Source organism: Acomys russatus, chromosome 3, assembly GCF_903995435.1.
Source record: "Acomys russatus chromosome 3, mAcoRus1.1, whole genome shotgun sequence".
Classification (NCBI taxonomy): Eukaryota; Metazoa; Chordata; class Mammalia; order Rodentia; family Muridae; genus Acomys; species Acomys russatus.
Window position 1 is genome coordinate 83,906,576 of NC_067139.1, and position 27,542 is coordinate 83,934,117.

The window sequence follows — 27,542 nt, forward strand, 5'->3', positions numbered from 1 at the left end:
TTACTCCTTGTCTTCAAAGATGTGTGCTTGAGAGGTCGCAGGCATGTGTGGAAAGTGGTGACGTTCTGGGGGGTCCGGGTAGGTCGCTGTGTTTCCAAGTCATTCCCAAAATTAATAAAAAAAAAAAAAATTCAAATCCTAGTGCTGGGTCTCCTTCTTCCTTAGAACTTATTCAGATAAGGAAGCCAGCGAGTCGTTCACGGGAACGTGCTCCAGAGGGCCAGGATCCCTCTGTGGGCATGTCACACACAAAAGGAATGTGACATTGCCAAAGCACTGGGCCAGGCTGCTTGGGCATGAGACCTCTAGGTTCTCCCGACCCTAGCAACAGCCCCACACACTTGTTAGGCATGGGTTATGGTCCTTCCCTGGGGTTTGTGTAGAGCTCCCCCTTGTGGTATGGAGAGGACTGGGCAGCAGACCTTAGCGGAGAGGACAGCCAAAGGTCTTAGGACAAATCCCTAAAACGGCCACATCACCCGGAAGAAAAGCCCTTAGATATAAGCTGGTCACATGCCCTCATCCTATGTAAAAGAAAACAGGCTTGGTTAGGGGGAATTGACCTCCTTATTTTTGACAAAGCTGAGTCTAGGACACCATGACTTTGAAACAGAAATGTCTTCATCTACGTACTGTTTTGAGTCCTTTTTGAAGCTCTGAAAACAGGGACCTATTCCTTTGCCAGTGGATCCACCTTCCCAGCTGGCTATGTCCTCAGGAGTGTTTCCTGTCTGCAGGGCCTATGCTCCACACCCAAGATTTCGAGGTTACACTTGGGTAAATCGGCTTGGAAAGGAGTCTGAGACAGGAACTGCGTGGTCCATGACGGACAGCACTTTGCTACCTGGCTGGAGGGACCCATCATGACTCACTCCAGCTGACTTCTTGCCCCATCTCCTCAGTGCTTTGCTCTTCTCCCAAAATTCCCCTTTTCCCCTCTGGGAAGAGCCTTTCATTTGAGGGCCCTGGCCTCAAGCCCTGCATCTTGAACTTGGGGGCAGTGCTGTTCTCTCTTGAGAAGATTTAGCCAGGCATGGTGGCGCACGCCTTTAATCCCAGCATTCAGGAGGCAGAGACAGGTGGATCGCTGTGAGTTTGAGGCCAGCCTGGTCTACAAAGTGAGTTCAGGATAGCCAAGGCTACACAGAGAAACCCTGTCTCGAAAAACCAAAATAAATAAATAAATAAATAAATGAATAATTTTTTTTTTTAAAAAAGAGAAGATTTTTCCTGCCTGCTGTTTCCTGTTTTTCTGCCTTGGTGTGCTGGTACCTCATCAGGCCTGGCAACTGCCCCAGGGAAAAGGCCCACTGGACTTTGGGGTTCCCTGGACCCTATTCAGGGTTCCAGAGTTTCTGTATAATCTGCCCTTGAGTCTAGCTGACTGCCCTTGAGCAGGAGGATGGAGGTAGGATAGGCATAGTCTCGGAGGAGAATAGGGAAAGGCTGGACTAGGGAACTGGGGAGAAGGGCGTCAGTGAAAGGATGAGGAAGGGGCCTGGAGGACATTGTCTATATGCTCAGCGCCTCCTCTGGCGTTTGCTTTCCAGCAGGAAATTTCAGCTCCACACCCCCACCCTGACCCCAGTAGCTGTGTGTGGATAGCTCTCCAAGGAGGAGAGGGAGAGAGAGAGTTGGACTTGTGCCCAACTGTGGATCTGTACACGCACCTATGTATGTCAGTGTGAAAGGATACAAAGCAAGGACAGCCCCTGTTTGGGTTATAGCCCATACTGACTTGGGTTTGGCATCATCTGGTTCCCGAGTGCTGGAATGTCCTTGTGGTGAGGTCTGATTCACAGAGGTTAGGACGGATGTTGGGGTGGGAAGAAGATGTACCCTGTAGATTCGGGTCTCAGCAGCTTTCTGTAGCGGTACCCTTCTGGCATCAGTGGGAAGTTCATTTGGGAAAGAACACGTGGCCCCGGGGCAATGTTAGTTTCTGCCTGCTTAGAGGAGGAACAGCGGAGGGTGGCTTCCACACCAGCACTTCCATCCCCCTGTGTCTGGACTGGCTTGCCCTTTCAGAGCCTTTCCTCTTTCTACTTTTTGAGGGTTTGTGGTTTTCTTGGTTTTGAGGCAGGGTCTCACATTGCCTGGGCTGGCCTTGAACTTGCTTTCTAGCTGAGGCTCCCTCTGCCTCCACTTGCCACGGGTGCTGCTGAGATTACAGGCTTGGGCCATTGTGCCTGGATTTGTTTCTCCCACTTTTGAAACGTTTTTGTTTTGTTTTTTTTTTTTTTCCTTCCCTTTCTTTACTTGTGCAATCGACCAAGTAGATCTGAGACTATAGCTGTGCTGCCTGAGGCAGGACACCCCACTTCTCTCTTGGTCTTTTCTTCCACAGATGTGGGGTGCTGTGGACCCCACAGCCCTGATACAGAGGCCATGGCCACTCTCCTCTTGGGGGCCACCAAAGTTCCCACCTTAGATGGAGCGTCGGGAGGAAGAACAGAGGGCACAGGTGGGGCCAAGCGTTTATGTTTATTGTGTGCAGCGACAGCAGGGTTCTGCTGGCAGCATCATTCCTCATCGTGCATTTTCTGCTGAGAAAGGAATAAAAGGTGTGAGGGCAGCGGGCAAGATGGCCAAGGAAGGAATCCCTAGAGACCTCAGTGGCTTTAGGAAGATGCCCATGGAGAGGGAAGGGTTAAGCCTCTGGGGTCTTGAAGTCTCATGGTGGGAGGTGTTGTAGTGGAGAATATAGATGTAGGGGCAGGAGAGTGGGTTCTCAGGTTACAGGTGTCTGTGGGGCCCTCAGGCTGCACGCATTGCTCATTCTCTATGCGTGTAAGTGCATGTGGGATGCACATATAGCTGCTCAGAGCATCATGCATGCAGGGGCATCCTGATGAGAGCATGACTGACAATCCCAGGGGGGGAGGAACCCACCTTGGCGCCAATGTCACGGCTCTTGGCCCGCAGCTTGTTGACCTGGGACTCGGCGATGTCCGCCCTCTCCTCGGCTTCATCCAGTTCGTGCTGCACCTTGCGGAACTTGGACAGGTTGGTGTTGGCCTGCTCCTCCTGTAAGCAGGTGGAGGGGATCGGGAGGATGGAGGGAGAAGATGGAAAGGTGTTGGGGGTTGGTCCGGTGCTGTGCACTGAAGTGCTAAATTACTGGCCCCCAAGATCTGACTGCAGCCCAGACTAGCACATTATCACCAAGTAATGGTGTGTAAACATTTCTCACCAATATTCTCTGACTGGCTAAATAAAGTTGCTGACAGCCTATAACTGGGCAGAAGAGAAGTAGGCGGGGCTTAGGTTCCTGGGCTTGGGGTCAGAAGGGGACCATGAGGCCAGAGAGAGAGAGAAAGAAGAGAGGAAGCTGGCGAGGAGGAAGCCGCCATGGGGCAGTAGGGACCATGAGCACATGGCCTAGCGGAATAGAAGCAGCCCAGGCAGGAACAATTAGGCCAAGTAACATGTGGTGTGTAGCTGGGAAATAGCAAAATATCGTAGAGGGTTGATATCTGCCCAGTTAAGGTGCTTTGAAGCCTCTACTAATCTAAAAGTTATCTGTGTCTATTGCTCGGGAACTAAACTGTCTGAAGTGCTGTAGAAAACCCAAATAGATATTTAGGAGTGATGGAGGGGGGGCATAGTGAACCCCTCCAAAACAATCCTAGCTTCTCATAGTCCTTGCCCCTGAGCCACTCCTCACCCAGTTCCCGCAACAGCCCTTCCAGGGCTGCCCTGCTTGGCACCCAAACTTGTTCAGTGATTAAGATCCTTCGTGGCCACCCACTGCCTGGAACGACCCTGCACTGCTTGGCATGCTCCCTCAGAAGCCAGAGTCGCAGCATCTATTCCAGGTGTGCTTCAGACAGGTGCCTGCAGACTTGGGGCTCTTCTGCTCATCCGCACCACACCCGCCCGTTTCCGTCCACCCAGCTGCCTTCTCTTTTGCCTTGTGTCTAGTCAGGTTCCCTTCCAAGCCCTTCGCTGTCCTCAGCAGCCCCTGCTCCTGTTCTGTCTTGCATCTTCACTCCCGCCCTCCATCTTATGGCACATGAGCCTTAAGCAACTAGTGGGCAGATGTAGGGTGGGTCTTAGCACTGATTGTTTGGAACTTAGGGTGCTAGATACAGCTCCGATTACACCAGACGTGCAGACTGTCTGAGCTGAAGGTTAGAGCAGTGGCGGTACTCACTGGCTCTCACTAGTAGCTCTGTTGATGAAAGAGGGAGAGAGAAAGTGATCCACTCACCGCCTCTTCAGCCTGGCGCTTGTACGCCTTCACCTTTAGCTGCAGCTTGTCCACCAGGTCCTGCAGTCGCATCAGGTTCTTCTTGTCTTCCTCCGTCTGGAGGTGCGGGGGGGGGGGGGGAGCCAGTTTTGGGGAGAGGAGCAAGTGTAAGCGTCACTCCATCTTCCCTTGTTCTAATTCTCCCCCCACCACCGCCCCCCTGGGGCTCAGCTGCCTCTTCCTCCAGTGACCCAGGTCGAGGAGGCGCTGCCTCTCTTTGTAGGCCAAAGGGATTTCAGTCAGGGACGCACAAATTAATGAGTGTTGCGGTGCTGGAAGTGAGGGAGGCTCCTCAGAGCCACAAGGAATTTCTTAATGGGGTCATATGGAGACACAGGGTCTGTCCGGCCTCTAATAGTGAATAGAGTTCACCCCTTGCAGCAACATAGGTACTTTCAGCCAGTGGTTTAAGGTGACCAGAAGAGTAATAGTAAAGAAAGCTGCTGTCATCGCCCACCTTCTAGGTTATTCTAAATAACATAGTCCAATATTCTGGCACGTTCTCCTGAGCCAGAATTTGGGCAGCAGGGTCAGTGGCTCCAATACCCCTTGGTCATTCCTGTCTCCATGTCACTTGATGTTTTAGGATGCCTTTGTACGTTAGTTCACAATAGGACCTCCCGTATCCCCTTCTTAAATGGACCACCTTGCCTAACTCCTTGGTCTTCTCTTCCCGGAAACTTAAAATATCAGGACAATGGGCAATCCCAGCTACACAGATGGAGTTCCCAGACATTCTGAGATGGTGCCGTAAGGCCCTGGCTTCCCTTAGTTGTCCCAGAAGTCCCACAGATCTCCGTTTCTCCCATGAATTAACTCTTGTTCCTAGAGTGCCTCACGTGTTTGTGTTTCTTCGTGTCTGGCAGAGGGTAGGGGGATGCTTTGGAGTACTCTGAAGCTTTCATTGTAGGGTTCTTGAAACACTGAAACACCTAGGGCAATGTTGAGTAAAATAGTTTTGGGGAAATAGGAGTTTCCATTTACTGCAAAAATTCATGAGCTCAAGCTGAACTGCCTCCAGAACCTGCCTGAGAGAAACTGTCGTCAGAGAAACCGCAGTCAGCATCTAATTGATGCTGTGAGCGATGTGGTCCCTGGCATTACTTAGTGGCAGCACAGCCCAGAAGGGCCCTGTTTGAGCCCAGAGGTGGGCTAGCAAAGCCACTGCTCCATCGTGGCTAGCAAAGGCACTACTACTCCGCGATCCGTGCCGACCTGGTAGGTGAGCTCCTTGATGCGCCTCTCGCTCTTCCTCATGCCCTTCACCGACTCCGCGTTACGCTTCTGCTCCGCCTCCAGCTCGTTCTCCAGCTCCCGAACCCGGGCCTCCAGCTTCTGCAGCTGCTTCTTGCCGCCCTTGAGGGCGATCTGCTCGGCCTCGTCCAGCCGGTGCTGCAGGTCCTTGATGGTCTGCTCCATGTTCTTCTTCATGCGCTCCAGGTGGGCGCTGGTGTCCTGCTCCTTCTTCAGCTCCTCCGCCATCATGGCGGCCTGTGCGCGGGAGAGGAGGGGCGTGGTCTGCCCAGGTCCTCGTGGGCTCGCTGCCCGGGCGGGCGAGGGAGACGCTGGGCTGGAGTGGGGAGGTGAGGCAGGGGCTCACATCTGTGATGGCTTTCTTGGCCTTCTCCTCTGCGTTCCTGCACTCCTGCACCGCCTCCTCCACCTCAGTCTGGAGCTGGGTCAGGTCTGCCTCCATCTTCTTCTTCTGGTTAATGAGGCTGGTGTTCTAGATGTGAGTAGGGAAAAAAAAAATATCCAACACACATTTTATTGCTTGGTTCCATATTTTTGTTCAGAGGAAATTAGAAGGGGTCACTGGGAAAAGAAGAAGAAGGAGGAGGAGGAGGAGGAGGAGGAGGATGAGGAGGAGGAGGAGGTGGTGGTAAGGCTGGGAGATGGCTAAGTCAATAAAGCACCACCACACAAACATGAGGTCCTGAGTTCAGATCCCCAGAGCCATGTGAACTCTGCTGTGGCACATCTGTAATCCCCAGCACCCAAAGTCAGAGACAGATGGACCTCTATGGCCAGCTGGTGTGCTCTACCTTCACCTAGAGACCTTACCTCAAAAGATAAGATGGAGAGAGATAGAGGAAGACGCCTGGTGTCAACCTCCGGCCTCCACGCTCATGCACACATTTATGCACATGTACTGTACATGCATGAACATGTCCATACCACACAAGTAAAAAAATAAGGCAAGCCTAGCTCTCATGATGTTCCTCACTTCCTTTCCTTATGAGAATGGACACAGTCCAGAGCTTCACTCAGCTCTAAAGAAAGACTCTGAGGGGAGGAATGGGAGGATACAAGGGATGGGATAAACATTGAGATGTAACAAGAATAAATTAATAAAAAAAAAAAAAAAGAATTTCCATATTAAAAAAAAAAAAAAAAAGAAAGACTCCGAACAGCTCAAGTGCTGGAGTTTCATCCCTGACTGCTTCAGTGACTTGTTTGTATGTAGGAACAGGGCAGTGTTCCACGGGAAGTGGAGACGTTTCAAAGAAAGGCAACTAGAAATGATTATCATTAGAGAAAAGTGTACCTGGCTACGGTAGAGGGCACAGTCACTGGATGGTGTCATTTGCACATATGCCAAATTATGGAACAAAAATCATGTAAGGCACTGCAATAGTTTGGCACAAACGCTCATTTGGAGTAGAAGTGGATACATTGGGAGTGTCCTCCCCACAGTTAGCCTGGCAAGAAGATGTGGTTATGCTTCTTAAAAACGTATTTTTAATTTTTTTCTCTCTGTGTGTATACATGTGTGTGTGTGTGAGAGAGAGAGAGACAGAGAGAGAGAGAGAGAGAGAGAGAGAGAGAGAGAGAGAGAGAGAGAGAATATGAATATGCACATGTGAGTACAGGTGCCCAAGTAGGCCAAAAGCATCAGATCTTCTGGAGCCGGAGTTGCAGGAGATTGTGAACCACCTGACTTGGGTGCTGGGGACCAAATCTGAGTCCTGCGAAAGAGCAGCAAACACACTTGACTGCTGCTGAGCCATCTCTCCAGGCCCAGTTATGTCTTTAAATCCCCCAGCTTCTGTCTTTACAAGTCAGGCTGGCAGGCAGGCGGCTGTCTTCTAGATCAAGGGTACCAGATGACAAACCGTACCCCATGCCTCCCAGATCTGACTCACCTCTCCCACGTGACACACTTAGCCTCCTCCTCTTTCTCAAGACGGGAGTTCTCCCAGCTGCTGCTAACAGTGAGATGCTTCGCCAGCCTGCTTGGCCCTGCTCTAGAATTACCCTGGACTCAGGCACTCAGTGGGTCTCTGCAAAGGGTCCCTGACCCCCTCACCTGCGAGTGCAGCAGCTGCACGCGCTCGCTGGTCTCGATCAGCTCCTGCTCGGCCAGCTTCCGAGACCGCTCCGTCTGCTCCACCACAGCACGCAGCTCCTCCAGCTCTGCCTGCAGCAGGTTGTTGCGCCGCTCGACGATGGCGATGTTCTCCTTCAGGTCGTCATTGGCACGGACGGCGTCATCCAGCTGCAGCTGGGTGTCCTGTGGGGAAAGTATGACGGGAACAGGCCTAGATCTCACACCATCTGGAAGCACCACCACCAACACACACACACACACACACACACACACACACATTTTGGGCCTGGCACACCTTACCCCACCCCATCCAGTAGCCTCTCGTCAATAGGAAGATAAGGGCCTATCATCTATCCTCTTGTCCCTAGGCTAGACTGGTCCAGAGTGCACAGCTCTTGTGCCTACAAATGCAGGAGGTAAGCTCCCATTTTCTCATATTTCTGTTCGCGCATTCATTTCCTGTCCTTTAAGACCTCCCATTCAACTATTAGCCAGGCCCAGCCCTGCTTAGCTTCCAAGAGCAGACAAGACTTGGGTATACTCCGAGCGGTGCGGTTGCAGACCTTTGTCATCATCGTTCGGGTACTCTGACTCAGCACCACCTCCTGAGAGCCCTGGCTCCTGTTACCTTCAAGTGGGCCTGAGAATTCTTCAGGTGCTTCTGGGCCTCCGAGGCGATTCTATTGGCCTGACTGAGCTGGATCTCCATCTCGTTGAGGTCGCCCTCCATCTTCTTCTTCACCCGCAGGGCCTCGTTCCGGCTGCGCGTCTCGGCGTCTAGGGAGGTCTGCAGGGAGTCCACCAACCGCAGGTGGTTGCGCTTGGCCTGCTCCATCTCCTCGTCCTTCTCGGCCAGCTTCCGCTCCATCTCTGCCTTGATCTGGCTGAACTCCAGCTGGGCGCGGAGGATCTTGCCCTCCTCGTGCTCCAGGGAGGCCTGGGAAAGGGAGAGGAGTCAGGGGTGACTAACCAGGCCTGAACTGGCTGGGGTGTCGGCGAGTGAGAGGACAACAGACAGACTTTAAACCAGGACTGAGGCCTAGAGGGGAGCCGTGGCGATAATTTCAGTACCCACACTGCTGTGGGAGATGAAGTGCTAGACTGCCAGGGCCTTCTGACTATTCCTGGACCTTCCTCTGTATAGGAGAGAATTCCAACTTCTCTATTATTTTTGCTTGGGAGCCTCACCTTTAACAGCTGAGCCCTCTTTCCAAGCCGAATTGAGACTTCTTGGTCACCAGACCTTTGGGACCAACATAGCAGGAGTTCCTGACCCCACCAAAGAGTCACAGAGGTGGTTCAAGTTTCTAATGCCCCAATCTGGGGCTGGCCCAGCTTCTTAGAAATGCACAGTAGCCAGCACTCTGGAGGCAGAGGCAGGCGGATCTCTGTGAATTTGAGGCCAGCCTGGTCTACAAAGTGAGTCCAGGGCTAACACAGAGAAACCCTGACTCGGGGCGTGGGGGGGAGCACAGTAGCAATGGCTAATATGTATTAAGTGCTCCACTGTGTTATCTCACTTAATTTTCATAATAATCCTACATGCAACCTTATGAGGTGTATACACTAATTCTATCCTACAGATGAGGACAGTAAGGCATGCAGAGGATCACAAGCTAGGGTTCAAACGCAGGCCATTTGACGGTGGAGGAGCCTGTGTTCCTCCCCAACAGTTTGCGCTGTTATTATGGTGGCCAGATTCCGACTGGAAAGCAAGTCTTCTGTCCTAAAGACCAGACTGTGGCGTTATCCAGTGTGAAGACCTTAGCTTCGGAGGCAGTCACGGTTACTGGGCATGCGATATACTAAGAACAGGAGGCAACAGGTTTTTATCTTGGGGTCAGGGTGACTCCTGTAAGGGAGGATGCAGAGTGGGACAGACAAGAGAGTATAGCGAGAGCCAGGCCCTTTACCTCAGCCTCCTCCAGGGCTGACTGCAGCTCCAGTTTCTCCACCTCCAGCTGCTTGCGGACCTTCTCCAACTCATGCGTGTTTTTCCCGCCTTCTCCAAGCTGTTCAGTCAGGTCAGAGATCTCCTCTGAGGATCAGAGGACCAGAAAGATCAATACCTGTGTGCCACCTGGCTCGACTTATTCCTCCCCATCCCTGAGGCCCTTCCCTGCCCCTGAGGCTCTTCCCTGTCCCTGAGGCCCTTCCCCGGCCCTGAGGCTCTTTCCACCCCAGCAGTCCGTCTCCGGCCCTCGGCTCGCCCACCCTGGAGGTTCTTGTTCTCCCTCTTGAAGGTCTCCAGGTGCTCCAGAGACTCCTCATAGGCATTCTTGAGCTTGAAGAGCTCCGTGCTCAGGGAGCGCGCCTCCTTCTGGGAGGACTCCAGCTCTGACTGCGACTCCTCATACTTCTGCTTCCACTCGGCCAGGATCTGCAGGGGACAGAGCGCACCGTGGCCCGAGCCGCCCCCGGCCCTTCTCCACCATCACCCACCCACCACCGCGCACACGCAGCCCCCCCCCCCACCACGAGCCTACCTTGTCAAAGTTCCTCTGTTTCTTGTCCAAGGCGGCGGCGGCGGCATTGGAGCGCTCCACGTCCACCATCAGGTCCTCGATCTCGTTCTGCAGCCTGTGCTTGGTCTTCTCCAGGGAGGAGCACTTGGCGTTGACGGCCTCCACGGCCTCCTCTGCGTCCTGAAGCCTCTGAGCCAGCTTTTTCCTGCAGCGAGGCAATGGATGTGACCGTACTTGGAGCAACGAAGCCTTGGGAGGATCCCCTTCCTCCTAGCGTTGGATGAGAAAGGCCCAGCCTCTCCCCACAGCTCCCTGAGATGTGGTGACTCCAGGACGCGAAGGCTACTGCTGCCTGGAACGACATCCTTCAGCACAGGCTGTGTGGCAGTACCCCTCCCCCATGTCCAGGCTGAATGACGATCGCTCCTCTGACCAACAAGCTTTTTGCTCGTCTTATACGTGAGTTGTCAGGTATAACCCGGGCCAAAAGCTCACCCGTCAAAGGAAGTAAGTCAGGGCCAGGCAGGCGTTACACAGCTCAGGACTCAGGCTCTCAATCACACACCTCCCTCTATGGCTCACCACGTGTCCCCAGCCTTCTCCCCGCCCCACACCCTCCAAAGCTCTTTCCTGCGTCTACTCTACCTGTCTTCATGGCAGATGCTCTGCCCTGCTCTCTTTGCAAATCAAGGCGGTAGTCACAGGGAACTCACTTGGCTTCCTCCAGCTCCTCCGTCCTCTGTATGGCGTCCGTCTCATACTTGGTCCTCCACTGGGCCACCTCTGAGTTGGCCTTGGACAGGACGCGCTGGAGCTCGGCCTTGGCCTCCGTCTCCTCCTCGTACTGTTCCCGCAGCAGGTCACAGTCATGCCGGGCTGACTGCAGGGCGTGGGCCAGGGCATTCTTGGCCTGGGAAGAGGTGGGCAAGCGAGGAGACGGAAGCAAACTCAGCCGCTTGACTCTCAAGGTTCCCGTGTCTGTTTGCTTTGGCCAAGGCCCCGACCGAACCAAATGAGGTAGGATTCTCCATGTCTTTGAGGGTTCTCATTTGCCTACCTCTCTCCGTTACAAAAAAAGAGGAGTCGCTAAGTAAGCTTGAGGGTGACCTACCTCTGGCGTCCTGGCACATCTCTGGAGTTAACATTGTATCTGGCGTACCACTAAGCCCATCCACCGGCCACCATCTGGACCTCACCTTGCCCTCTTCCTCCAGCTGTCTTTTGAGATCCTCCATCTGCTGGGTGTAGGAGAGCTTCCCTCGGGTCAGCTGGGAAATCAGTGCCTCCTTTTCTTCCAGCTGCCTAGCCAACTCGCCTGGGGTGGAATGGGGGGGTGGGTTCTTGGGTCACTGAAGGGGGAAAGCAAAGGGACCAAGGGCAGGCTAGGAGATGGATGGCCAGGGGGAGGGGAGAACCCACCATTCTCCGTCTGCAGCTTAGCCCTCTGGGTGGTGAAGTCATTGAGGGAGCGCTGGGATTCCTCCAGCTTCATGCGGTATTCGTTGGCCTGGTCCTCCAGAGTCCGCGACACTTTCTCCAGGTTCGCCTTCAGGCAGTAACAGATGGAAGGTGCATGTGGGAGGGGCCGGGGCTGGCAGGGAGGACTGGCTGGGAGGACTGCCAGGGAGACTAGCCGGGAGGACTAGCAGGGAGGATTGACCATGGTGATTGGCGGGGAAGACTGGCTGGGAGGAGGGGTTGTATGGACCCAGACCAGAGGAAGGAAAAGAGGGCAAAGATGGGAAGAGCAGAGAGGACAGGCAGGAGGGTGACATAGAGTAGAAGAGACTCCGTCTGAAGAGGGGACTTGCATCAAGGAAAGAAGATTAGTAGATAAATGTGGGTGGTAGCTGTGGACAGGCAGGGTAGACAGGAGGTGAAAGCAAAAGGAGACTAAAGGGATTGAGGATGACAAGAGATGGTCCAGCTGTAAGGGAAAGGAGAGACGCAGCTGAGAGGACCCACCTTGGCCTTGATGATCTGCTCCATGTTGGAGGTGACGTCATCCAGCTCCAGCTTGAACTCGCTCTTCTCTTTCTCCAGCTTCTGCTTGACGCGCTGCAGGTTGTCGATCTGCTCGCCCAGCTCCGCCACGCTGTCCGCGTGCTTCTTGCGCAGGGCCGCGGCCGTGGCCTCGTGCTGCAGCGTGGCCTCCTCCAGGTCCCTGCGCATCTTCTGGAACTCGGCCTCGCGCTTCTTGTTCATCTCGATCTGCACAGACGTGGCCCCGCCGGCCTCCTCCAGCCTCTCGCTGATCTCCTCGAGCTCCCGGGACAGGTCTGAGCGCAGCTTCTCCACCTTGGCCCGGGCGGTGCGCTCAGCCTCCAGCTCTTCCTCCAGCTCCTCGATGCGTGCCTAGCCAGGGACACGGAGGGAGGCTCGGACCTGCTCCCTGGACCCACCCCGCCACTGAGGCCCACACCCGAGGGCTCTAAAAGGCTCCCAGGTCCTAGGTCTCTAGCACTTGTTTTCAGCCACTGGGTCTAGCTGGCAATGCCCAGTACCATTTTTAATTGTGTGGAGGACGCTACAGTAGCTGCAGGTAGAAGCAGGGGGTGCTGCTAAACACCCTAGAATGACCTGGCCATCATTAGGGATTCAGCTGGTGCCAATGTTTTTTTTTTTTTAGTTTACTTACTTACTTGATTTTTCTTTTTAAGATTTATTTATTATTTATACAGTATTCTGCCCACATGTGCGCCTGCCCACCACAAGAAGGCACCAGATCTCATTACAGGTGGTTGTGAGCCACCATGTGGTTGCTGGAAATTGAACTCGTGACCTTCAGAAGAACAGCCGGTGCTTTTAACCGCTGAGCCATCTGTCCAGCCCGGTGCCAAGATTTTTGAGGACGTCCTAAAAAGCGTCCTAGATTCAGCTTGCGCATCTGCAGCCTAAGCGCTGAGGATCCATGTTCGGAGGGGACCCTGAGACCTCATGAGGTTATGAACCCCAAAGAGTCCACATTTCCACCTGACTCTAAGGCGGGGAAGTAAGCGCTCATGTTTTTACAAACATCTGCAGCAAGCTGCCTCAGGAACAATCAAGTGCTACTGTAGGTACGGCTCGCCTAGAAAACAGCTTGGCAGAAGACGCTCAAGGATCGGAAGGCTAGTGTTCCTGTGTTGAGGGAGCCCTTGGGTCTTGGGCTGCCTGGAGTTCTAGAACCTTAAACAGCCTGCGCGCCCTGAGCTTCCTTTGGCCACCCTGGCAAGAAGGTCACCTGGTTTTCCTTTAGTTTCTTCTGCAGCTGAAGAGCCAAGGCCTGCTCATCTTCGATCTTGCTGTTCTGCTGAGCAATGTCGAACTCTTTCCTGGAGCAGAAGAAACGGGAACGCGTGGCTGATGGTTGTCTTCCATGGCTCTATGGCAAAACCTGCCCTCCCCACTCCCACCCCGCAAACCATGGCCCAGACTTTGGCGGGTTGGGGGGCGGGGCGAGGGCGGGGCCTTGATTGCCTCCACTTCCGGTGTGCCCAGGGCAGCCCCTCCCGCCCAGCGAGGGCCATACTTCTTGAGCTTTTCTTCCAGCTGAAGCTTGTCGTTCTCCAGGTCCATGATGCTCTCCTGCGTCAGCTTCAGGTCGCCCTCCAGCTTCCGCTTGGCTCGCTCCAGGTCCATGCGCACCTTCTTCTCCTGCTCCAGCGACCCCTCCAGCTGGTGGAGAGAAGGAGAATAAATGCTGGACGGGCTAAGACCCCCACAGTGCGCGCCTTAAACTCGAGGTCCACTGCGGTTGGTGCTTGAGCCAGCGCGGAAATCCTGGAGACACAAAGGACTTAGAGGTCTCCCCGTGAGAAGCCACAAAGAACAGCAAAGCCCTCGGGGTCACAGACATTACATGCGGAGGAGGAATGGCCTCGCCTATGGGCACGGGCTACGAACTCGTCATCTAAGAGAGGTGGGACACGGCTCTCATTACTTACGTCATCCACCTGCTGCTCCAGCTTGACTTTAGACTTGGTCAGTGTGTTGACCTTGTCTTCCTCGGCCTGAAGGTCATCCAGGGCCTGCTGGTGGGCCTCTTGCAGAGCTTTCTTCTCTTTGGTCAGTTTGGCAATGATCTCGTCCAGGCCAGCCATCTCCTCTGTCAGGTTTTTAACCTTCAAGAAAAAAAAACAAAGACAAGCCGGGTGGTGGCGGCGCATGCCTTTAATCCTAGCACTTGGGAGGCAGAGACAGGCGGATCACTGTGAGTTCGAGGCCAGCCTGGTCTACAAAGTGAGTCTAGGACAGCCAAGGCTACACAGAGAAACTTTGTCTCGAAAAACCAAAAAAGAAGAAGAAGAAGAAAAAAACAAAACAAAACAAAAAACCCAAAAAAAACAAAGACAAAGACAAAAACACCACAGTGTTTTTTAGGGCCAAAGGGTGCCGTCCTGCAGATCCCTATAAAGGTGCTACCGACTCTGATGGGGAAATACCTTCCGGAGACCCGAGCTGAACCGGAAGGAGCCGACCTCACCTTGTTCTCCGTGGCGTGCTTCTCCTTCTCCACCTTGGCCAGCGTCAGCTCCAGGTCATCAATGTCCTTCTTGAGCTCCGAGCACTCGTCCTCCAGCTTGCGCCTCTTGGCCGTGAGCTCCGCGTTCATCTCCTCCTCGTCCTCCAGCCTCTCGGTCATCTCCTTCACCTTGGCCTCCAGCTGGATCTTGTTCTTGATGAGCTGGTCACAGCGCTCCTCTGCGTCGGCCAGGTTGTCTTGTTCCTGGCGGGGAAGAAGAGAAGAAGCTAAGGCGTAAAGAGAGGAAAGATGCAGGGTCTTGCGACGACACGGGCGACACTAGGGGACAGAGGGGAGGACGCCGCGCGCGCACGCGCCCTCACCGCCTGCACTTGGAGCTGCAGGTCGTTTTTCTCCTGCAGCAGGGACACCATCTTCTCCTCCAGCTCCTTGCGGCGAGCCTCGGACTTCTCCAGCGCGTCTTTCACGCGTCCAAACTCCTCCTTCATGGTGGCCATCTCCTTCTCCGTCTCCGCGCTCTTCAGCAGTGGCTTGATCTTGAAGTAGAGCTTCATCCACGGCCAGTTCTTGACCCCCATGAAGGCCCGGATGTTCCACTGGATAACCAGCAGGGCGTCCCTGACAAGAAAGTGTGGAACAGGAAGAACACTTGGGAAAAAAGTCTCCTCGGCCATGGGACCAGTTGCATGGGTCTTCTCTATCTAAGCAAGTTTGTAGGCACCAAGGACAAGAGACACCGTAACATGACTCCCCACGTGCCCACCCCACCCCCACACCCCCTGCAACCCAGGGTCGCTTCTCTGAACGGGGGAGGGGGGATTTATGACTTAGTGATTTCAACGAAAGGATGGTGTATTTCCCTACTGGGGCAGTAGTAATAGTAGGAGCCACTGGGAGTAGCTACTGTGCGCAGTGCTTCATTTTCAGAAGACCCTCAGATGTAGATTATGTAGCGTCCTGCATCTCAGAATGTCTGTGATATATATGTCATGAAATTTAAAAACAAAATAACTGCTTGTGAACCCACAGCCTGCGCAGGAGATAGAGTTTTGGGGGCGGGGGGTGGGGGCGGCTGGGTGTGGCAGTGCACACCTTATCCTAGCACTGTGGATGGCTGTGGTTCCAGGTTAGCCTGTTCTACACGGTGAGTTCCAGCCAGCCCTCGGATACAGGGTGAGACATGATCTCATTTTGTGTGTGTGCATGTTGTATACATTCACATGTGTGTGAGTATTCACGCCTAGAGGCCAGAGGAGGACGTTAGGTGTCTCCTGCCATTCTCTGCCTTATGCCCTGAGGCACTGAGACTGGGGCTTGCTGTCTCCCTTAGGCTGGTACCCAGAGAGCCTTAGAGACCCCCTGTCTCTGTGGTGCACAGTGCTGGGGTTATAGGTTTAAGCAGCCACACCTTTCATACGGCTGCTGGGGATGCAACTTAAGTATTCATGTTTGCATAGTAAACACCTTCTGAGCCATTTCCTGACTTCATCAAAAAAAAAAAAAATTGTAACAATGTACAAAGGTAACTTCAAGTAATGCATTTCAGTTTTTACTATTTCTGAGCTTTATAAATAAATACTGTACCATACAATGTATCTGCTTGTATGACTTGCTTTTACTCCCTTAGTGACTTAGGCTTTTATAGGTCAAATGTATTATGTCATATAATTGTAATTTAGCCATTTTTATTGTTTCACAGTATTTCACTAAATGGCTGGAATACTATTTAGCCACTCTCTTTTAGATGGGAATGGAGGTTGTTTCCAGATCTCTGCTCTTAAGGTTGAGACTACTATAAAGTGTTTTTGTTGTTGTGTTTTGGTTTTGTCTCATGGTATACATGCGAAGGGGTTTTTCTGTGGGAATGTATTCATAAATGGAATGAAAAACTATGTGATGCCAAAAGCAAATAAAGACATGAAAGCAAGAAAGAGCTAGTTAAAAACAAGAAGGGGTCAGCAGGAGTGGGGGAGGAGGCTTGGGGTGACTATGATCACCATGTATTGTATACATGTATGAATTGTCAAAAACTTGAAAAAAAATTAAAAGTACGTGGTAGTTCAACTTTAAAGAAGAGAACAGGGTGGGTGAGATGGCTGTGCGGGCAAAGGCACTTCCTGCCAAGCCTTCCAGCCTAAGTTCAGTCTCCGGAACTAAACATGGGAGAAGCAGAGAGCTACTCCTGCAAATTGTTCTCTGACCTTCACGTGCACCATGCCTCATGCCCAAACACATGTGCACACATACCACATGCACATGCACACACAAAACAAACAAATACATGCGACGTATTTTGAAAAGGAGAGAGAATGAGAGCTGGTGAGGGGGCTCATCAGCTGAAAGCTGCCAGATGGCCCAAGTTTGATCCCTTCGAACCCACATGGTAGAAATATACTAATTTATACATCTATAAACAACAAGTCAGACTTCTTAATTAATCCAGTACTTAAAGTGTCATTGGAGTCTTAAAAAAAAAAAAAGTTCAGCTGCGCCTCGTGATGCATGCCTGTAATCCCAGCACTTGGAGAGGCAGAGGGAGGCAGATCTCTGTGAGTTGAAGGCCAACCTATTCTACAAAAGAGTCCAGGACAGCCAGGGCTATACAGAGAAACCTTGTCTTGAAAAACAAAACAAAACAACAAAAAAGTTCAAGATGAAACCTACTGCAGTAGAGTTGGTTGTCCACATTACTAGCAAGCCAGGTGTAGCCGGGATCTGCACCCAGAGCCTCTAACTGTTGGGCATACTCGCCTGCCTCTCCTCTGACACGCCCCCTTCACTCCTGCCTCACCTGCGTTCCACTATCTTCTTGAACTCAATGCGCATGAGCTGGCCTCGGGCCTGGGCCTGGATTCGGGTGATGATGCGGCTGAGCCTCTCGTCCCGCATCTCCTCCAGCAGCCCCAGCAGCCCCGCCTTGAAGAACACCTGAGGGCAAGCGGGTAGGACCAACATGGGGTGCAGCCTCAATGGAGGGTTCCCAAGGTAAGAGGTGGGTGGAAGAGCGTTCGAAGAGCTCCCAGGGACCAATTTAGTCCTGACTGTGGGAACGGAGGAGAGCCGTGGGGTCCATGTGACTGCCTGCGGGTCTCAGCTATGTCGCTCAGTGTGGCTACCCGCTCTGCCGCCATTACATAGAGCTCTAGACTTACCTTGGTGTGACCAAACTTGTACTGGTTGTGGTCAATGTCCAGGGAGCCCAGCAGCTTCTCAGCCCCTTTCCTGCTGTCAATGAATTGCCCCTCAGGGATGGCTGCTGGGTTCAGGATGCGATACCTTGGGAGGGAGGGGAGTTCTCAGAGTCATTTGCATTCTGTGTGGGTCTGCTCTGCCTGCAGAAGTCCAGGGCCACCATAGATGACCACACAGTTCCACCAAGGCAGCCCACACCCCTGCCCCCCTGAGCCCAGGGGCACCGCTTACCTCTGCCGGAAGTCCCCATAAAGAATGCGGTTGGGGAAGCCCTTCCTGCAGATGCGGATGCCCTCCAGCACGCCATTGCATCGCAGCTGGTGCATGACCAGGGGGTTGTCCATCACCCCTGCGGCGGCAGGGGAAGTGAGGGTTAGCCTCTGGGTAGGTGGATGCCAGGCCGTCTCCCTACCCACCTCCTGGCACAAGCCTTCCCCATGACTCACCTGGAGCCTTCCGCTCATTGGGGATGATGCAGCGCACAAAGTGAGGATGGGTGGTCCTCAGGTTGGTCATCAGCTTGTTCAGATTCTCCTGGATGACCATGGAGTGGAAAGTCAAGGCCACGCAAACCTTCCCTTGGTGCCCCGAGAGCCGAGGGGCTCCAGATGCTCCACCACCAGACGCATCAAAGGAAGTGGGGTGGCTTCAGTCTCGGAGTGTTTTAAATACCAAAAATATTCACACAGCTCTACTTCTTCCTCCCTTCCGGCACACAGAGAAACAGGGTAGGGTGTCCTAGCCAAAACACTCAGGGCTTACCCACTACACGTGTTCTGGAACCTCTCGGCCCCTCTTACCCGATGGAGAGCAGACACCGTCTGGAAGGATGAACCTTTCTTCTTCCCTCCTTTACCTTTGCCACTGTCGCCTAAGAACATACGAAGGACCCGTGAACAAGACCCTAGGAACACAGCACTAGTGGGCGGGGCCAGACTCCGGTCCTCCTCGGGGATTGTGTGGCTTTGGGCAAACTGTTTTCCACCTCTAGAAGGTGCGGAGAGTGATGGCTAAAATGGAGCCTATAAGATAGCTTACCTAGAGGTATGAAAGTACCATCAGCACACCCACTCGCCCCTCTCCTAGCCCTGGCTTCACGTTCTTTCCATTTTCTACTCTTTTTATACTTCACCCTAGCCCGGCATTGTCCTGTGCTGGGCATCTGACAGTAAAGTATGTGCCACCCTTGCTGACCTCCACTTGTTCTCAGTCTTCAAGAGACAGACATGTGTACCTACTATACCCCCAGCACAAGGTAGGGAAAGGTGTCGGGGACTGCAGATGGGCTGTGCTGGGCTCCCCTGCTGCCTCTGGACCCCCGCCCCCAGGGGAGATCCCCTACCCACTATAGGACCACCCCCTTACCTGTATCGGCGGAAGCGTACGTGGAGAAGAGTGTAGCCATGAGCTTGAGGGAAGACTTCTGGTACAAACCCACCACTGTCTCATTGAGTGGGTCCTTGTTCTTCTCCAGCCAGCCCATAATATTATAGTCCACGGTGCCAGCATAGTGTACCAAAGAGAAGTGGGCTTCCTGCTTCCCCTTGACGTTGCGAGGCTTCTGGAAGTTGTTGGACTTGCCCAGGTGGTTGTCGTACAGCTTGGCCTTGAAGGTCATGTCTGAGGCCTTGGGGAACATGCACTCCTCCTCCAGGATGGACATGATGCCCATGGGCTGACGTGGTGGAATGAAGAGAGAGAATCAATGCTTACATGCCCAGCTTCCTGGGGTCCCACACACTGACAAGGAGAAGACACAATGCACTCGCATTGCTGTTGGGTCCAAGGGTGCCTGGGCAGGACCTCTCGGGCCAAGAAAGGAAGATAATATTTATAGTTGACCTAAATCCGATTGCACCTGGAGCTACCACACGTATTTGTTTTTGCCCCAGTAGCAAAGTAGTTATGTATTCCTTAGCACTCCCCTCAGGGTCTGAAAAGCCTAGAAACATGCTCCTTTTTCAGGCTATGGATGGATGTGTGTCCACAGAACTAGGCTGCAGGGGCAGCCAGACCCGTGTCAGCAGCAATTCAAGGACTGGCTGGATGGATCCAGGTCCTGAAAAACACTCTTCCCTTCAGAGAATGGGGCTTATGGCTTTTCTTGGGGTAGAAGTCTTTTGAGAATTTGGTGAAGTTGGAAACCATTTTTCTATAAAGATGCACATGCCTCCCTCCCCTGCCCCCGCACCCCCAGGTTAGGAGATTTTGTGGTCTTTGCAAGGAGACAACCTTGGTCTAGAATTCAAGTAATAAGAGATTTCGGGAAGATCCCATTTTCAGTGGACAGTAAAGGTCGGACACTTGGGTTCTGGCCTGTAGCAAAGGGCAAGGCACACGGCAGGCAATGGTCACGGCACAGGAGACAACAGTGCTCTCCTGAGGAGACGGTCATTTATCAGCAAACAGGAAGAGGGCATAAAGTGGACATTTCCATTTTCCATGAATGACCTTTTTTTTCTCTTTTCTTTCTTTTTTTTCAAGACAGGGTTTCTCTGTGTAGCCTTGGCTGTCCTGGACTCGCTTTGTAGACCAGGCTGGCCTAGAACTCACAGTGATTCACCTGCCTCTGCCTCCCAAGATCTGGGATTAAAGGTGTGCACCACCACTGCCTGGCTCCAAATGATGTTTCTTAAGTGACAGAGAAGGGCCAGGAGTCACTGGGAGGTGACCATCATATAGTGGGACAAGACTCAAGGCCTGAGGAAAGAAGAAAGCAGCCATGGGTGCCTATGACCTCACAGAGGGTGAAGCTGAGTCCGGGGAGCAGCTTGGGATTCTGGGGACTCTAGTTTCAGGTGGAGAGGGTGGAACTACTTCTTTGTGTTGGCAGAGAAGGGAGCCCAGGCAGTGGAGGCGGGGCCACACCTTCTCGATGAGGTCAATGCACGCTTGCAGGTCCATGCCGAAGTCGATGAACTCCCACTCGATGCCTTCCTTCTTGTACTCCTCCTGCTCCAGCACGAACATGTGGTGGTTGAAGAACTGCTGCAGCTTCTCGTTGGTGAAGTTGATGCACAGCTGCTCGAAGCTGTTGAACTGCAGGGGTGTGGCAGCCGGTCAGGCCGGCTGACTGAGGGTCTGAGTGGCTGTCAGCCTAGGGCTGGGCCACACACCTGCCCGAGCCCGGCACAGGCACGGCAGGTCCCCCATACCCCACCCCAGGTCACGACAGGGCAGGGACAGTGATTGACTCTGTCACTACACAACCCCTTCTACTGTCCCAGTGATTGACTCTGTCACTACACAATCCCCTCTACTGGCCCATGCCTGTCCCATGGCTGACTCTCCACGTGTGACTGAAGGCGGGAGCGGGTGGGTGAGGAACCAGTGGTGTCCCAGGCCGGGACTCCCAGACTCACATCGAAGATCTCAAAGCCGGCGATGTCCAGGACACCTATGAAGTACTGGCGTGGCTGCTTGGTCTCCAGGGTGGCGTTGATGCGGGTCACCATCCAGTTGAACATCTTCTCGTACACTGACTTGGCCAGCGCCCCGATGGAATAGTACACTTGCTGGACGCTCTGCCCCTTGGTGACATACTCGTTACCCACTTTCACCCGAGGATGACACAGGCCCTTGAGCAGATCGGCTGAGTTCAGCCCCATGAGGTAGGCAGATTTGTCAGCATCTGATTGGCAGGGAGATTGGAAGTACTTTCAATTCTTCTATTCCTTGTCCCTGCTAACTTCTGATTAGTGTTGCTGTGAGTCCACTTACCATGTCCTTGTCCACCCCCACCCCCACCCCCATTTCTCTACCTCAGTTCCTCCAGCCTGACTGGGGACCGAACAGGAGCCTGGTTGGGATCTGACTGAAGATCAGGCCTGGCAGTGCGGCCTGGCCCTGGGGGAGACACTGACCACTGCTTCTCATGGTGCTCCCAGTTTCCTTCTACTTCCTGTACTATAATCCAAACAACTTTGTCACCAACCTAATTCCTTAAGACTTGTGGAAAGAGGCTGGGCGTGCGGCTCACGCCTTTAATCCCAGCACTCAGGAGGCAGAGGCAGGCGGATCTCTGTGAGTTCAAGGCCAGGCTGGTCTACAAAGCGAGTCCAGGACAGCCAAGGCTACACAAAGAGACCCTGCCTCGAAAAAAAAAAAAAAACACCCCAAAAAAAAGACTTGTTGAAAAGGACCATTGGGCGAAGCATGGGAGACTCAGCCACTAGTGACTGTGAGGCACCTGAGGTCAATAGACCTCTTGAGCCCCGTGCAACACCTAGGGTCTCCTCAGCACGGCACCTCCCTCACACCTTCGGTGCCATCCGGCTCTGCCTGCTCCTCTCGTTGCTTCTGCTTGAACTTCATGTTCCCATAGTGCATGATGGCGCCTGTCAGCTTGTAGACACCGGCCTTCTCCTCTGCCGTGAAGCTCAGCACATCGAAGGCGCTCTAGGAGAGAGAGAGAGAAGAGAGAGAGAGAGAGAGAGAGAGAGAGAGAGAGAGAGAGAGAGAGAGAGAGAGAGAGAGAGAGACGTGGAGGGTGGGTGGAGGATGGTCCAGGGGCTCTCTGGAAACCCCAAGGGCATCTCCAGGCTCCTCACTCACATCGGTGGCTAAAAGCTCCTCGGAGTCGTCGATGGAGGCCACAGACACCTCTCCCTGAGACACGAAGGCGTAGTCGTAGGGGTTGTTGGTAACCAGCAACATGTCTGTGCCAAACAGGGAGGGTGAGGCAAGAATGGGGGTGAAAGAGGCAGAGAAAGGGAGGAGGGGGACACGGAGGAAGAGTGGAAGGGGAGACAGGACGGGGGGGGGGGAGAAGGACAGTCAGTGAGGGCCAATGTGAGGACACACAAGAATCGAGAGCACAGGCGGACCGCGGAAGGAAGCCCCAAGGCCCCAGTGAAAAAGAGGAGACTGACGCGTGGGAAAGAGAAAAGTGTGTGAGAGAAGAAAGAAGTAAGGGCAGAGGAGAGAGAGCAGGGAAGAGAGGAAAGACAGAACGAGGGACAAGGTACTTGACAGTGCATTAGGAAAGGAGCAGACCAGCAGGGAGGAGGAAGAGAAGAGCAGTGGGGAGAGGGAGCTAGGAGGTCGGACAGAGCCGGGGAGGAGCCCCACGGTCGGTTCTGAGGGGGACACGGCGATGGTCAGGCTGGCCTTACCCAGAAGCTCCGGCTTCTTATTGGACAGGATCTGGTAGAAGATATGGTAGTTCCTCTCAGCCTTTAGCTGGAAGATCACCCGGGACTTCTCCAGAAGGTCTGAGGAACAGAGAAGGGAGGTGGGCAGGTGAGAGGAGAGAGGTGAGTCAGCAAAAGGGCAGGGAGCAGAGCGACAGGCTCCTATGTCGTCGTGGCGAAGAGATGTGGGAAGAGACTGGTTTCCGTAAAGGAATATGAAAGCGATGTGGTAGGCAGCGGCCCAGGTGGAAGACAGAGGGCGTGAGGAGGGAGTGCAGTGGGAAGGGGGCATGTGATGGGGGGCGGGACGACTCACAGGTCTCTATGTCTGCGGAAGCCAGCTTTCCAGTGGCTCCGAAGTGGATCCTGATGAACTTCCCCTGTGGGTAGAGGCAGCAGAGTGAAGGAAATGGCCAGAGATGGCGAACCAAACTTGGACTTAAGCCCAAGCCAGAATGCCCTGATGATTCTAGAACGTGAATGGCCTATTTGGTGTTACGGTTTAGTGTCGGTCAAACTAAGAAAGGGCTGCTCACCCCCCAGATACCAGGGAGAGGCCGAGGGGGAAGCAGCAGCCACTGTCCTATGAGGCAAATGTCATTACCCCTGTTTCATAAGTGAAAGACTTCGGAGGTTGGTGACCTGCTCAGCACGTGGAAATTCGGGCGTCTGGCCCCAGAGCATACGCTTTCCTCTCAAGTTCAAAGTGAAAAAAAAAAAATTGGAAATGTTCATAAGAGATCTCAACTATGACCCGAATCAGTTCTGTCTGTATCTGTGGACAGTTTGGATCTCTTTCCTGGGTTCCCAGAACTCAAGGAGCCAGGCCAGGTCAGGAGGGTTTGCTGTGTGTGTGTGTGTGTGTGTGTGTGTGTGTGTGTGTGTGTGTGTGTGCACGCCCACCTATCTGTCTTTCTATATCTGCATATACACATGTGCTTAATAATACCCCAAATGAAAATAGAACTCCATTCTCTCTCTCTGTCTCTGTCTGTCTCTGTCTCTCTGTCTCTGTCTCTCTCTCTCTCTGTTTTTTGTTTGCTTGTTTGTTTTGGTTTTTTGAGACAGGATTTCTCTGTGTAGCCTTGGCTGTCCTGAATTGCTTTGTAGACCAGGCTGGCCTCGAACTCACAGAGATCCACCTGCCTCTGCCTCCCGAGCGCTGAGCTTACAGGTGTGTGCCACTGTGCCTGGCTAGAACTCCATTTTCTTGACAAGTTTGGATAAGACCATTTAGCTGTGGTCTAGGATCACTCACAAAGCGGGAGGAGTTGTCATTCCGGACAGTCTTGGCATTGCCAAAGGCCTCCAGAGCCGGATTAGCCTGGATAATCTGGTCCTCCAGGGTGCCCTGTAACAGGAGCAGAAGTTTGGAGGGTTTATCTTCCATTCACCACTAAAAAGGTTTCTGTTGGCTTGGAGCCTGAGCTGATCCTCAGGGGTAGGGCGGGCCTGGATGCACAGGTGACACACAGGTCTCAGAGCATGCGTGTCCTACCAGGGGACACTTCTGCACTGACCTTCACAAGCCTGCTCTTCTCCCGGCATCTCCTCCGCTGAGCCCGTGACCCATGCTCACCTTGTTTGCATTGGCATTGTCCTTCTTGCTACGGTCCCCTATGGCTGCAATGCTGGCAAAGTACTGAATGACACGCTTGGTGTTCACAGTCTTCCCCGCTCCGGATTCTCCACTGGAGGCAACAGGGGACAGTCAGAAACCAAGGATCCCCCTATTGTTCATACAAAGTGTCCCACACGCATCCTTTCCTAACCCAGGCCACCAGAGCTGCATGAGATTTGCCTTCTAAAAAGAACACAGTCTCCCCATGCCTGTGCGGCTATAGCCCAGAAACCTCTCCTTCCCAACTACACCCCAGGGGCCAGCCTGGCCATCCCCACCAGAAACCCCTGTGGAAGATTGGTGCTTGCTCACGTGATGAGGATGGACTGGTTCTCCCGGTCTGGAAGAGAAAAAGAGGAGAGAGGCAGTGGGTTGAGGGATGAAGACCCAGGTGAGAACTCAGGATGAGGGGACCCAGGTCAGGGTACCAGGCTCACCTGTCAGCATGTACTGATAGGCGTTGTCAGAGATGGAGAAGATGTGGGGTGGGGCCTCGCTCCTCTTCTTGCCCCGGTAGGCAGCCACCACTTCAGCATTGTACACTGGCAGCCACTTATAGGGGTTGACGGTGACGCAGAAGAGGCCCGAGTACGTCTGGAGGAGAGGACAGGGCCAGCATGTGTTTGGTAAGTGGTGGTAGTCAGAGGGCACCCCTGGCCGCTCCAGCTAGCCTCTTTCATTCTGGTGGGATAGACTAGGTGGGATGCGTGTGTGTGTGTGTGTGTGTGTGTGTGTGTGTGTGTGTGTGAGAGAGAGAGAGAGAGAGAGAGAGAGAGAGAGAGAGAGAGAGAGGAGCCTGGGCCTTTGGGAGCTTTGCTACCCCCTCTTTCTGTGAGCCCCCTGGTTCGTGTAGGCCTCTGTCGAGCCCCTGCCGCATGCAGCAGCCACTCACGTAGATCATCCAGGCCGCGTAGCGTTCCTTGAGGTTGTAGAGCACGGCCGGCTCGTGCAGGAAGGTCAGCATGGCCATGTCCTCGATCTTGTCGAACTTGGGCGGGTTCTGCTGCATCACCTGGTCCTCCTTCACGGTCACCGTCTAGAGATGGAGAGTGGGTGCCAGGGTTGGCTACCACCCACGGGATCTTGGCAGATCTCGATAACCAGCGCATGCTTTTATCTATTCCCAGGATACCACCTTGACTTGGCATCACTCCCCTAGCTCTTATCTGACAAAGGTTTCAGCTTCCTGTTCCCCTGAGTCCCCTAGAACTCAGTTCCCAGATAATCTTTCTGCCCGGGCCCTGGAGATGTTCTAGAGTTTGTTCCTCCTGGCAGCTCCTGACCCTGGCCAGTGACTGTCTCTTTTCTGCACCCCCCCCATGTTTGTTTGGTTTTTTGTTTTTGTTTTTGTTTGGTTTTTGGTTTTTCAAGACAGGGTTTCTCTGTGTAGCCTTGGCTGTCCTGGACTCACTTTGTAGACCAGGCTGGCCTCGAACTCACAGCGATCTGCCTGCCTCTGCCTCCTGAGTGCTGGGATGAAAGGCGTGCACCACCACCCCTGGCCCTGCTCCCATGCTTTAAACATGCAAAGGCAAAGCTGGGCACTAGCAGGACTAGCAGCTCTAAAATCAGTGTAACACTGTGCCATGACTCTGGGGACTGTCTCCTGAGCATAGTTCTTATGAGCACTGCACTGTTGCTTGAGGAAAACCTTTTTCCCAATGGGGCAGGCAGCACACCCCAGTCACAGTTGGAGTTTTCTATGTCTTGATGCCAATAGCTTCCAACCAACAGGAATTCGGGTGTTTTGTACAGTGGGGGGGGGGCAGTGGTTCCTTAATAGTTAAATGACCTGCCTTCATAGCGAGCAGATTAAAAAGCTTTGTGGGTTGTGGCTATCAATCCACACAGCCTTGGGAAGGAAACATACAGGCAGTGAACTATGAGGCACACAGCTCGGAGCCCTGCTGATGGCCGGGGCTGATTCTCAGGGCTAGACGTAGCACCCAGGGAGCAGAGGTTTCTGGGTCTATTGCTGGCCTCAGGAATCAGCTCTCGGCTCAAAAGCTCTGCTCTTCCTGTTCATCTGGGTCTGAATTTGGTCTCGGTTTAAGGGGAAGGGAATGGGAGAAAGTGAACTCTTCCGGGGGAAACTGAGGCACAGACAGGAAGGATGCAGCTGCCAGAAAAGGGAGCTGCCTTTAATGTTTATAGGTTCCCTTCATCTAAGGACCTGTCTGAGGAGGAAGAGAGTGTCCAACCAGGCATCCTCTCTGGCAAGGGAGCATCCCTTTGATGGCACTCTGGGGCCACCTACTTATGTCCCTTGAGAAGGTTCTGATCCTGAGCGTCTCAAGAGACCAGACCTTGGAACCACCCTCACCCTGTTCTCAGGCTCCTTGGCTCCCCCTAGAGGTGGTTCCATCCTGACCCCTTTCCCAGGGCCGCCCTCCACTACTGCCCTTACCTTGCCATTTTCAGTTTCGGCAGTGACCTTGCCCCCCTCTCGGGACACGATCTTGGCCTTGACAAACTCCTCCTTGTCGTCAGGCACAAAGCACTCTGTGCGGATGTCAAAGGGCCGAGTCTGGGCTTCTAAGCGCTCCTTCTCTGACTTGCGGAGGTACTGGGCTGCTGCCCCAAAGTCAGCCATCTGGGCATCTGTCATCTTGTCACTCTTGAATGCTAATGAAGGAGACAGGAGGGGCAAGTCATTCCTGGCGTGGGCCAGGCTTCTGTGTGAGGCCTTGTCTTTCTTTTTACTCCACCACTATCCTGCCTCTTTTTTTTTTTTTTTTTTTTTGGTTTTTCAAGACAGGGTTTCTCTGTGTAGCCTTGGCTGTCCTGGATTCACTTTGTAGACCAGGCTGGCCTCGAACTCACAGCGATCTGCCTGCCTCTGCCTCCTGTGTGCTGGGATTAAAAGGCTGGAGTTTGCTAAGGGAAGATGCTGGGCTGCTGGCGGCGAGAAAGAGAGGTCTGGCAGCCTGGCTTCTGGGAGAAGCATGGCCTGCTTCTGTCTGCAGGGGCTGAAACTGAGGCTGTTCTCACCTGGTTAGTCTTTCCACAGAGAATCCTGAAGAATTTGGACCACAGCTGGGATGAGGCACCACAGAGGTGCAGCCGGACGGAAAGACGAACGGG

The 27,542-nt window shown here is 53.4% G+C and overlaps 1 protein-coding gene across 1 annotated transcript; it reads right to left on the reverse strand.

Moving 5' to 3' along the window:
- Positions 1–2,471: 2,471 nt before the first annotated feature.
- On the reverse strand, positions 2,472–27,542 carry Myh6 (myosin heavy chain 6). Its single transcript, XM_051143103.1, has 38 exons — positions 27,450–27,542; positions 26,866–27,083; positions 25,351–25,494; positions 24,896–25,052; positions 24,771–24,798; positions 24,417–24,528; positions 24,096–24,188; positions 23,154–23,217; positions 22,820–22,918; positions 22,260–22,363; positions 21,965–22,103; positions 21,068–21,336; positions 20,574–20,744; positions 19,071–19,380; positions 18,506–18,576; positions 18,152–18,239; positions 17,937–18,054; positions 17,666–17,789; positions 17,305–17,441; positions 14,876–15,131; positions 14,514–14,756; positions 13,975–14,151; positions 13,560–13,705; positions 13,272–13,362; positions 12,014–12,403; positions 11,468–11,594; positions 11,245–11,363; positions 10,762–10,958; positions 10,070–10,253; positions 9,798–9,963; positions 9,497–9,621; positions 8,212–8,520; positions 7,563–7,766; positions 5,853–5,978; positions 5,468–5,743; positions 4,214–4,309; positions 2,893–3,027; positions 2,472–2,546 (listed from the first exon to the last, which is right to left on the reverse strand). Exons 2-38 carry the CDS (start codon positions 27,064–27,066, stop codon positions 2,523–2,525), a joined length of 5,820 nt encoding a protein of 1,939 aa, XP_050999060.1. The 5' UTR covers positions 27,067–27,083; positions 27,450–27,542; the 3' UTR covers positions 2,472–2,522.